This window comes from Aphis gossypii, chromosome 2 (genome assembly GCF_020184175.1).
Source record: "Aphis gossypii isolate Hap1 chromosome 2, ASM2018417v2, whole genome shotgun sequence".
Lineage (NCBI taxonomy): Eukaryota > Metazoa > Arthropoda > Insecta > Hemiptera > Aphididae > Aphis > Aphis gossypii.
Genome location: NC_065531.1, coordinates 63,961,470 through 63,974,039, shown reverse-complemented (window position 1 = coordinate 63,974,039; position 12,570 = coordinate 63,961,470). Strand labels below are relative to the sequence as shown.

Here is a 12,570-nt window from a genome sequence, read left to right as displayed (position 1 = left end):
GTGATTAAAATACATGAAAATAATAATTATTTTAACGATAACGAACTCTGTAGAAATATTTAAAATGTACTTACAAGTGGCGGAACAATTGGAACGCCAAATATTTTAATACAGGACAAGTACATATCCGTTCTTAACGCCGTAATGAATAAATAATTTAATTATGAACAATTTAAAGGAGAAAATTAATATTTGTGTACTTTAGTTTAGGTACTAAATTTAATTGATGAAATTATTGATTTTTTTTTTTAAATTTTTGAGATCGATGTTCGGTACAATTTTCGTCTATAAAAAAATATCTCATTTTTTTGTACTCCTGTAGTTCTGTCGCTTTCCCTAATAATTTAAAATGTTCATTATTATCTATGGTCCTAGAAGAAACTTCGTTATCAACGTCATACGCTTTAGTCGTTATCACAAGATGAAAGTAAAAAATATTCATCGTTTCACTCATAATCTGAAACGAAAATAATAATATTTATTTCAATAGGTTCCTATTCAAATTTTAATTTCTGTTCTTAATTATTTAATATTTAGTCTTTACTTATACAGATACAATTTTACCGTTTCTATACATAATGTTATTTTCGTAACATTCAAAGTAGAGATGTCATTAGCGGAAGCTGCAAATGGAAATTCGTTTTGGTTGACAATACAGCTCTTCACTGTATCAAGTCAAAAACCAGTGGACACCTAACAAACATGGTTGACTATTGTATTTTTTACATGCAATTTACCCGGTAGACTTGTCGGTTAGTATTCAAATATGGTTTCCACGCACAACATTTGACTTGTCAAATTTTTAGGCCCAACAAATGAAATGCGTTTCAATAAACAGGAGATGATCACATTGGCACAACAACCATCTAATAAATTTGACAAAGAAGGGCTGCTATTTGTACGCGAACGTCAAGAAGGTTTTTTTAGAAGAACTGAGAGTGAGTATTGATTGGGTTTTAGAAATGTATAAGTAAAAAATTAAAATAAAATGTAACAAAATACAAACTTACCATTCATATACCCTTAGAGACTTACTGTTATAATCTAATATTGGCATAGTTTACATAAAGCTTGGCATGTTTATGTATGAATTGTGTGTTTTGATTTCATTATTGTTTGTAATTTTGCATGACACAATTTAGTACTTTTACATTAATATCATTGTAATTGTATTGATTTAATTATATTTATAAGTCTTGAATTTAAACCATATAACATTGTGTATAAAAACATATTGACCAATTTTGAAATAACTGAAAATATATAACATAACCGGAATTAATATAATTATTTTATCTATGTAAAAACTTCTTAAACAAAAGTTCAGATAAAAAAAAAACAGTATACATAAATATAGTTATGAGTAGGTAAGTTATTTGTACATTTATTGTTGTTATTATTATGATAAATGATTAAAATAAGTACTCGCAAGATAAAATTGAGATCGATAATAATATGACGTAATGTTACTACTATAATCAAATTCAATATACATCAACTAATAATAATCCATTCATAGCTAAAGCCTGTAAAATTATCTATGTTTTATGATAACAATATAATTCATTTATTGTTTTATCATTAAATAATTTTAAATTCCATTTTTTAGAACATTGCAGAAGTGTCACTAATGGGTAGTTTCTTCATTCAAAATTTCATGCAGTAAGCAACTTTACTTATTTGTGTTTGTGGGATAAAGCTTTGTATTTGAATAACTAATGCAATTTTCTAACAAATTTTTTTAGTAAAAAGTTGATATCTACACAATATTTTTGTATGGCATTATAAATTTATTGAATGCATTGTTTTGTTTTTTTTATAATTATAATTTTTAATTTATTTAAAGAATTATATTATTGAATTTGGATAGAAAAAACTATAAAATGAGAAAATTTTAAACAATTAAAGATATTATAATATAATTTTGTGTTTAAAATGTAATATTATGGATACAATTTTATTCATTTGTTGCATTTTTAAAAAACTATAATACAAACTTATAGCCCAGCAGATCTAAAGTAAAAAGTATAAAAATCAATTTGAGTAAAAATATTAATCAACACTCTTATTACTGAAATATTATGGCAAACTAAAAATAGAATTTTATGATGATTTCTATAAAGGAGAAAAAAATATTTTTGAAATTGTACTCTACGTGTGGATTTCTAAGGTTGTGAGTTGTGCTATTTTAGCATTTAACAAAAGAAAATCTAATTATTGCATTTTGAATTATTTGTTTTTGTTTTGTTTAAGATACTGGAGGTCTTATGTTTTTTTAATCATAATTGATTTTTAGACTATTAGATTTATTTAAACAATTTCAGAGAGAGATTCAAAACGAAGCAAAAAGCGAGAACGTCTAAGCGATTTGAACTGTTATGGCGGATCACATAAAGGTATATGATTATTAGCATTTAGAATAATTTAATAATTATATGATATAAAAAAAAATATGAGGTATGATAGAACAATGAAAAAATATACCTGTATTTTGTTTAAAATAATTTGGTTTATTATATTGCAAAATAAAATTTGTATAGTTTATGTATGCTAAATGCATGCAAATCCAAATCTAAGATGGCAGTAAAGGAAATTTAATTTAGATGTTATACCTAAATAAACTAATCTAGTAATCATATAAAAAAAATGTTATGTCTATGTGTACATATATTGTACTTATTTAATTGTTTAATTGATTATAAGTTCAAATTAAATATTATTTTTTGTGGTTGGCTTTTAATGGCTGAACAATAAATTTGATTAAGTGTAGGGAAATTGTGAACTTAATTAATAAAATGTTTATGAAACAGTTATTCCCACCTTTGTATTATAAGCAGACTGTACATTTAGTTTCCATTAATATTTAGCATGAGACTTATGTATTGTTGCATGATATTGTATCCATGTGCAACCCATTACTAGCCAACCTAACAGTTAATTGTTTATTTATGTTGAAATAATCTTTGAACCCTGCATGTTGATAAGTGTTAATTTTTTATGTTAAAGCTCAAGGTAAAATTATTAATGTAACTAATACAATAATTTTATATTTTCATTATTTTTCTTGTATAATTCTGAATGAAAATAATATTATACCTATAAGCCTTTCTCATTTTACAGGTGAGGATGATTTTTATATATTTAAATCTACGAATAATATATTATTATATTATAATATACTGTGAATAATATATTGATGTACTCTTTATACAATATATTTACAGGAGTGGGCTGAATTTTTTGATAAATAAGCTATAATTTACTTACTTTAAAATATTTTCTTAATTAAATTAAAATTTGAATATACACATTAAAAAATACATTTTTATTTATCTTAAATATCTTATTTTTATATTATATGTATCTTTTATGGAACCATCATCTGAGAGTACCCACATTAAAAACTCTGTGTATATCCAGATGTGTTTAATGTTTATAATTCAATCAGCCATACCCGTATACACACCTATGAACATATATTTATTAGTTTAATTATTTTGATTTAAATTTTGAGTTATCAGAGTTAAGTGTAGACTATTATAAATTTATCTAACATTGAAAAATAAAAATATATTTCTTTAATTAATTTCATAATATTATTATTTATTACTATAATTATCTTTGTTTTTAATGTTAAATGCTATTATAATAATATATTGTATAGTATTCAAAATAATACATTTGGTTCTATAAATTTTACTTAAATAGCTACCATGTGTTAAATACCTTAAAACCAAATTTAAGTTCAAAATATTTCATTGAAAATACTTATATATGTTTTATTTTATTTTTTTAAGCTAATTTTGAGCGTTGGTGTCGTTTAAGAGGAAATTTATTATTTTATCTTAAGTCTCATGATCAGCTATCAGATTTACTAGGTGTTATTGTTCTTCAAAATTATTCTGTACAACTAGATGAGTCTCCACCAGAAGGGCCATTTAGCTTTCAAATAGGTAACATTTTTCCAAGTCAAAAATTATATTTATTTTAGTAGTTCATAATATAATTACTAATAATTTAAATTAATAGTTTTTGAAAATGGTATTTGTCAACAAATTGCCGCACATACTGAGTTAGAAAGAGATTCTTGGTTAGAAGCTATAAAACAAGCAAGCTACGAAATCATGCGGGCGAGACTGTTGAATTTAAGAAGGCAATTAGAAGAAAAACGAAAACCAGATTTAGATATTAATATGTGGAGATTACGTAAAAATCAACCTAAACTAGGTATATTTTAGTACATTATATGTATAGTAAACTATAATAGTTAAATTTTTTACTATAATATTTTATACCCGACTATGTCTATGTTTTAGATCTAACAAAAGTACCATTGTGCGAAATATGTTTTTCTTGTGATAATCTGATGTGTGATGGACATGGACGTTCTCCAAATCCAGCCATTGTTGTATCAATTTGTGTACCAAGTGAAAATGTTTGGATAAACTATGCTAATACAGAAGTAATCATTGATAATAGCAATCCAACGTTTTTGAGAACTATATGGTTACAACGCAGTGATGGGTTAACTGAGGATTGTATTCTTCGAGTATCAGTTTATGATGTTCGGGAATGTGTTTCTGGAACTGCAGTGAAGATGGGACATTGTGAAATAACACTTAGCTCATTGTTAGAAACTACTCATTCAGGAAACAATGGACAACGTGTCCGTTTGCCACTGTCTTCGCCAAGTATTACATCTGATTTAGATAAAATTATTGGTTTTGTGTCCATGACGATTTGTCGCCCAGATAAACAGATTGGACATAATATGAGTACAGAATCTACGCCATGTAAATCATTAATGTATAACAATCATAACTTTCCCGTAAGTTAATTTAAAAAAATATTTATTATAATATATTTATGATATATACCTATCTTAATTATTATAGATGGTAAATCATCGAAGAACACAATCATTACCTCCAAGACTTGGATCCAGATTACGTGTTCCATTACAGAACTATCTATATTTATTATTTGATAATGTATCATTTGTGACATATCGTTTTCATTCTGGTCTAAGGGGTGATATATCTGTTTATGAAATAATGGCTGAAAGCAAGTTATGCTTTTATCTACCACAACAATTATTGTAAGCATTTACTCATCTAAGTTAGTAGATTACAAGAGAAAATTAACCAATATCGTACTTAGAAACATATGGATCCTTGAAGAAAAAGAACTTTTACAAGAAGTGTCAGGAATGGGTGAATTATCTGAACCATGGCATTCAAAACAAGTAGAACTACTTGACCGACATTTACAATTATTACATTTATATTCTCAAGCTAAACAAAATCTGGAAAATCAAAAGGGTAAATTTATATGTTCTTTGATAAGTATTAATTTTATTGAAATATTTTCTTAAATTACTAGTACTATAATATATTTTTTATTGACTACTTAGCTTATTTTTATTTTTATAGACTGTTTCATAGATAAATAATTTTAAGTATATTTCATCCATATTTATATGTTAATTATTTTCTTTATCATAGTGAAATAAACATTATATTACTCTATTTTTTTTTTAGGGGTTCATTTTAAACCAAGTTCTCGTAAAAACGACCGTTCTTTAGAGTTTGCACCAACAAACTTGCATTTACAACGCATTTGGGTTCAAAATGATACATTAAAAAAAAGTGGATTTTATGATACAATAACAGTTGGTGCATTTACTGCACATTCACATAAGTCTAAAACTGGAGGATTGATAAAGTAAAATGGATTTTGAAGAAAAAAAAAGTTTATGTTTTTGTTTATATGTAATATATGTATGTATATTTTTAGACTATTACAACAACTCAAAGAAGCACCTCTTAAAACAAATGGTCATGCTATGGCTAGTAGTAAAATTACTATGGCATTTGATGCAATTCAAGCAATTAAACTTTTAAGACGAGAGGTAGTAGATGCAATGAAAAGTTTGTTAAATTTAGCTAAAGACAAACAAACCTCAGGAATGATGCCAATTTGTAATGATATGATATCTAAAGTAATTATACTTAAAAGTCATTGTTAAAATATTTGATGTTAAGCACAAGTGGCGCAATAATATAGTTAAACCGTGACAAATGGTGTAGTTAATTTAAGAAGGTGGGTGGGTAGGTGAGTGTAGACACTTTGGACTTAAAATTGTTAAGAATAAATTTTTGTACTAACATTATGCATCAACAGATACTTGAAAATTTGCTTATAAAAAGCAGTTATTAATGATGGTGAGTTAATGAATCTTTTTATGGTTTAGGGTGGGTGGTAGAAATACTACTCTATAAAAATTTGTCATTGGTATTTCAGATGACACTACTGTTTGGCAGTATTTAATATTTTAAATAGCTGTTGTAAGCTATAAGTTATTTATAAACTTTATCAGCTGCTCTTAATTATTAATTACTATTTGTTACACTTAATTATATATGAAATAGCTAATCCTATTGAGCCTACATGATTAAAATGTATTATATTATACATAATTTTAACATTATAATTTTTAGACTCGTATTTTGCTAAGCCTTTGGGATCCAAAGCTTGTTGAAGAAGCTTTAAATTTTATTGAAGAACATAAAGTGACACTTGTCTTGTGTGATGAGAATGAATCTGTGAAAGATACTTCAAATTATCATGTATCACCATTTAAACGTATAGCAAGCCAGATAAATTTTGATTTACAATCACCAGATACCGAGGATTTGTACACTCCTGAAAGTCCAAAATGTTTGAGGAATTTTATGAAGTTTGATTCAAAAGAAATCCAAGAAGAACATGACTTGAGCGGTAATGAAGACCAACAACAGTTTATTGTATTTCCAGAATCTAAGGGTGAAATGGACAATAATCAAGAAGATGTAAACCATATTTCTGGTATACTATTTGTCAAATTTTACATTACACTGTATATTTTATAAATTTAGATGTTATAAAAAGATATTTAAATGAAATATTTTTAGGTTCTAAAGAAAATACACTCATTAATGAAAGCGGCAATGGTATGAAAACAGGTCAATTTTTGGATACTTATTCAATGTGTAATTCACCGTCAGCTAACTATTATAAGCCTACTGAAGAACCAGAACCTTGGGAGCTTACTCAGTTGAATATTGAAGCAAGTATCATGTGTCTTGTGAGCAAAGTTAAATTTTTATGTGGCCGTTGCAATAGTCCAGCAGTAAGGTTGAGGTCTCAAAGATGTCGTAGTTTTCGTTCAAACTCATCAACAGTTCAGGTAAATTATTTTTATCATGCAAATTATTTTTTAATATTATGGTAACTATAATATCAAATGTATAAAAATGTACCTATACTTTTAAATTATAATTATATAATACTTTAAATTATAATACAATATGACAAAAGTATTATTGTTATTTAGTATTTATAATAACTGTAAAATATTTTAGCCAACAAATTCTCAGCAACCTGTGAGCTTAGATTCTAGATTGACTCAAATTTCTGGTAATGAAGCACAAAAAACTTCTAATAACAAGTGATTATATTTATATTTTATCTTTTACTAAGTTATTCAATAAATAAATATATTATTTTATGTGTTTAGTTTACCTTCCAGAAACAAGTTTACAGAAGGACTTGATTTTAATCTTATGACTGATTGGGGTTCTGAATTAAAGCCAAGCATGCGTAAACTTCGTCAAGCTATGGATGGACTTTTAAAAACTGCTAGACTTACGCATAGTGTTTTCAGAGTACAAGAAGATAAACGTTCAGCTGAAAGGTCATGCAATGTTCGTTACCGGAGACATGTTTGTTTTTCACAAGCGGTAATTAAAATAAATAATTGCTATTATACTTAAAAAAACACTTATTTTTAATTTTGTTTTAGTTAACTGCTTTGGTTAGTGGTTTAATGGCAAGATTGTGGTGTCAAAAGCCTGAACCTGAATTTCTGTATGTTTTGTCTTCAATTGGTTGTTTAGCCTCTTTTGAATGTCTATTGAGTTACTATGGTAATGAAATTGATATGTGGGGTGACATGGCTGTTGCCATTGAAGATTTGGCTACTGTGAACTTTACCTTATTACCATTATCGCAAGCTGTTAGGTATTATTTATAGATTAATCTAAATAAATTTATTTAATAATTAATATATTTTTTTGTAGAGAAAATCCAAAAGATGAAATCATGCCACGAATCGTGGGTTCTAAGAATTCTTTATGTGTTTTATTACCAGTTCCTGATTTAATTCAGTCTCTATTGCCTTCTAAAAATATTGCTCCATTTCGGGTTACACCTGTTTTTTTTAATATTGGTATTAATGAAATGGCGACTATTGCAGAAAACCTTGGAAATACAAAACCACAAGATAGTAGCAATATTGACAATTTTGAAAGATTAAATGAATTTTGTTCAAGATACCGTAAACTTAATCTATCCAGTAATGGTGATTGTGAACGGCAAGGCACTTCTGTTGCAGAATTAATGAGCAATTTGAAAGATTCATTACAAAGCAATAAGAGTAAAAATGTAGAAATACTGCAAACAGCAGCTATAGTGTGTCGCCGCTTAAAAGGTAAAATATATAAAATATCTATGATAAAAATATTATGGTTTTATTTTACATTTTATATCTACTCAATGCTTTTATTTTTATTGTATTGTTTTCATTAATTTGTTTTTCAACCTGAATAATTTTTTTAACTTTAGGTTTAAGATTTACTAGTTGTAAAAGTGCAAAAGACCGAACAGGCATGTCTGTTACATTAGAACAGTGTTCTATTTTAAATTTGGAATATGGACTTGCAGAAAGTGAAATTCAGCAAGCATTAGATTGTATGAGAAGGTATATTTAATTGTTTGTATATTATAATGAAAATAAGAAATAAGAAAAACTTACAGTTGTCATAATATGCCATTTGAATATGTTATGTCTTTCAGTGAGGGGTGTAGGAGAGAAAATGCATATAAAAATACTGGTGTCAGAAAATATGCATTTAACAGATTACAACACTTTACCTTACCACAAATGTACAGACCTCCGGCAGGTACTTATGGATCAAGCCAAACTTAAATGGTTACCATGGTTGTTATACTATTTTATTATTATTTTTTATTTCATTTTTCAATCATAGAATTGACAAACAAAATTGTTTGACCTTTAATATGTTCCTATACTAAGACTGTTGTCTTGTACTTAGAACCTCTGCAATCAATTTTTGAAATAAGAAAAACTCGCTATCATTATTTATATTTTTGTGGGTTTTATTTTCAAGATAAAAATAACTGCTTATTCTTTTGCTTAATTGTTGAGCTTAAAATAAAATAAATACAGTAGTTGCTTCTTATTCTGAATAAACCAGCAAATAGGTTTTTTTCCAGGTAATGTAAATTAGCAACAATAGTTTATTTGGCTTTAATAATTTTTCCTATAATATGAGGTGGTTTGCATTATCCAGTGGATGGATTTTACAGTGAACACTGTATTAGTTATTAAATAATGAACTGAATTAGTCATTATTCATTAAATAAGTTTTGAATATTAAATTGTTATTATCGAAGTATGATTAAATCCTTACTATTTAATCTGATATTGATATCGAATTATGTAACCATATTTTTTGAATACTGAAATTAAAGTACTCTAACAGCGATTGTCATTTTAGCATTAACTACAAATTTGCATATAAATGTATTCAATATTCATAGGTCTAGTCGTCTCTATATCAAATATCTTTTGATATATCGCCATGAGGTTAGATTTCAAAGTCACATCATTATAAAAACATTATTTGCTCAAGTTATTAAAAATGTAATAGTAAAATTAGGAATTTAAAAAGAAGAATGATTTGTATGCAATATATTTAAATATTATTAATTGTTCTTAGATTCATACAATATTTTATTCATTTTCAAGTAAACATCATACTATATGACTAACTTGTAAGGAAAATATTTTAATATTTATGATACAAAGTATTTTATTTACTAAGGTGAATCAATAAATTCTTAATGCATTAAATTCGATCAATTTAAAATACTATTATTAATAATACAATTATCAGAAATATTAAATAAATATTTTATTTTAACTATTTCAAACGAGAAAATAATTGTCTGGGAACTAAATGGATACTGCAATTTTAGGATATAACATTTAATTTTTGTTAATAACAATTTTTTTTAAAAGTTATTTAATTTAAGTACCGTGACTGTCTAATTATATACTATATATATGAATTAGTGACTAAAGCTCAGTTAAGAGTACTGGTGCCTGAGAAGGTTGATTAAAATTGCTTAGTTAAAATTTTTTTAGCAGTTGCCAGCCATGCATTAATTTTTTATTTTATTTAATGCTGATTTGACAATTTTATTATTGCTGAAGTGCCATTGCTGGATGGACCCTTTTATTATGTAAACGGGCTATACAATAATATTTTCTAGTTCTTTGCTCTATTGTACTAACTATTTATTGATCACGAGTGGTATTGTTTTACAATTTTGGAGAAAATATTTGCTAATAGGAAAAATATGTTTTAAAATTAAACAAAATTTATCGAGAATTATAATATAAAAATTTGACGATTCAAATAAGAAAATAATATTGCCATCAACACTTTTTCATACAATATTCTTGCAAATCCTATTTATTCTAATTATATGATATCAAAACGAACCTTATTTCCCCTATTTGCCTATAATATATATTGTACACATTAAATATCTCAAAATATACATCATACAGTCATATACTTTTAAATTAGAATTCCCGCTCTGTTGTGTACTAGTGTATTGAAAATATGCTTACAGAACTTTTTCTTATAGAATTACTGGCACTTAAATTCTAATAAAAATATCAATTTAATTTAATTTTAAAACTATTATTTTTTCTCCTATAAACAACTTTATTAGTAATAATTATTGTCTGTATGTTATATAAAATAACAATAACAAATTATTGTAAATATTATTATAATAATCAATGGTTTTACATCTTCATTCTTGCCTTCTAAGTGAAATGCTACTTTTGGGACTGGCCTCATTTCACATGTCAAGGTGTTGAAGATGGTTTTTGGTTAACTATATTTGTCTAGTTAACCAAGGGGTTGGGTGAGGAGGACGGTAATTATTGGCTGGCTTGCTCTTGAGTCTTGATGCCATAACACGCAAAAATGATCTGTGGCTATCTCGAAATCGAACCTGGGACACTAGAACATTAGTTCAGTGTTCAGACCCACTCGGCCACGAGTGACCTCAATTGTAAACATTATTATGTTATTTTATTACTAAATACTAATTGTATACTTAGTGTATTAAAAACTGGGTCTGTAAAACAATTGACTTTATTTAGTAGATGAAAAACAGTTTTTTTTTTATTTCAATCTCAACTTTAGATATAATTATAATGTTTAATTTTAACTGTTAATTAAAAGCTTTTATTACATTATATTCATGTTATTTGTCTATTTTTTAAGACATAATGTGTGCCAAACTTAAATCAAAAGCTGTTAAATATTAATTTATTCAATTAATGTTTACATTTTAACTTAAAAATATTTAATGTTCTTGGGTTTAGGCGTAAGTCTTCCTGTTATTGATATTAAATCATAGATTTTCTATTATCTAAGATATAATCATGTTGCTCAAAATGTACAACAGAATCTTGAAATTATATCATAATATTTATTATATTTATATAATATTTACTTTTAAGTTAATTAAGAATTAAATTTACAATCTATTCAAATATTACCTAACTTTGTATGTGTCCAGTATACAATTTAATTTTATTGATAAACGTATACTATAACCTTATTGATTTTTTTTAGATTTTATAGTTAACTAACTTATGTTTTCAGTCTGCACATCTTTATTTTAAAAATTATAGCTTAAATGTTACCATCAACTAAGTGATTTAGAAATTTACAACAAATTTATTATTTGTTATGCAATTAATTTTTATTATTATTTCTTCTATATAGTACGTTTATTTATACACATAAATTATTATTTATCAAAGTTATTACATTGAAATTGTTTTTGTATCGATTATTGTTATATTGTTTCTATTAATTGTATCCTAATACATTAGACACATTTTATTATATAAATTATAGAATTTTTTTTGAGCTGTTATATTATTTAACAGCTCAAGCTTACCTTTATGTATTATGACTTTTGACATTTTATTATATTTATTTTGTTTTACCAAACTATTTTGTAAATAGTTATATCATCTTATGTGCAATTAAATTGTTTTATATGATTGATTGTTTACTATTAAATAATGTTTTCATTCAAGTGTAGAATAAATCACAATGTACAATACTAAACGTATATTATGAAATTAATTATTACATTTTGTCTAACATTAGGTAATTCGTTTCTAATTAAGTACATTTATTATTGCTGTATTTAGAATATTATGTTTATGTATTTGAATTAATTTAAATTATTTATTAATAATTAATTGCCCACTAACCAACTGTATTTTGGATATTGGATAGTAATCAATTTTACTATCTAGTATAGTGTACTTAACTAATCCTTAAACTTGTCGGCATGTTATATTGTTTTTGTTAAACAAAATATATTACGTATACTATTTAATATTTA

The 12,570-nt window shown here is 25.7% G+C and overlaps 2 protein-coding genes across 5 annotated transcripts in view; one reads left to right on the top strand and one right to left on the bottom strand.

The window, feature by feature from the left end:
- The window catches only part of LOC114125995 (E3 ubiquitin-protein ligase NRDP1), a 25,383-nt gene extending 17,707 nt beyond the window's left edge, over nucleotides 1-7,676 (bottom strand). The window contains exons 1-2 of the mRNA XM_050199097.1: nucleotides 7,564-7,676; nucleotides 1,036-1,253 (exon numbers count right to left, since the gene is read on the bottom strand). The gene's annotated coding sequence lies outside the window, so the exon portion shown is untranslated. The remainder of the gene's footprint in view (nucleotides 1-1,035; nucleotides 1,254-7,563) is intronic.
- LOC114125994 (inositol polyphosphate-4-phosphatase type I A-like) lies at nucleotides 305-12,570 on the top strand. Of its 4 annotated transcripts, none has more exons than XM_050199089.1 (18): nucleotides 305-752; nucleotides 807-938; nucleotides 2,325-2,396; nucleotides 3,798-3,953; nucleotides 4,030-4,227; nucleotides 4,317-4,828; nucleotides 4,896-5,098; nucleotides 5,161-5,321; nucleotides 5,541-5,724; nucleotides 5,797-6,001; nucleotides 6,501-6,867; nucleotides 6,954-7,228; nucleotides 7,404-7,489; nucleotides 7,559-7,781; nucleotides 7,844-8,061; nucleotides 8,121-8,530; nucleotides 8,665-8,800; nucleotides 8,896-12,570. In XM_050199089.1, the coding sequence occupies exons 2-18, from the start codon at nucleotides 821-823 to the stop codon at nucleotides 9,026-9,028; spliced, it is 3,657 nt and encodes a 1,218-aa protein (XP_050055046.1). In that variant the 5' UTR covers nucleotides 305-752; nucleotides 807-820; the 3' UTR covers nucleotides 9,029-12,570. The 4 variants fall into 4 exon arrangements, with proteins under 4 accessions (XP_050055046.1, XP_050055047.1, XP_050055048.1 ...); XM_050199091.1 differs by lacking the exon at nucleotides 305-752 and adding an exon at nucleotides 1,610-1,662 and having other exon boundaries at nucleotides 801-938; XM_050199090.1 differs by lacking the exon at nucleotides 2,325-2,396 and having other exon boundaries at nucleotides 306-752.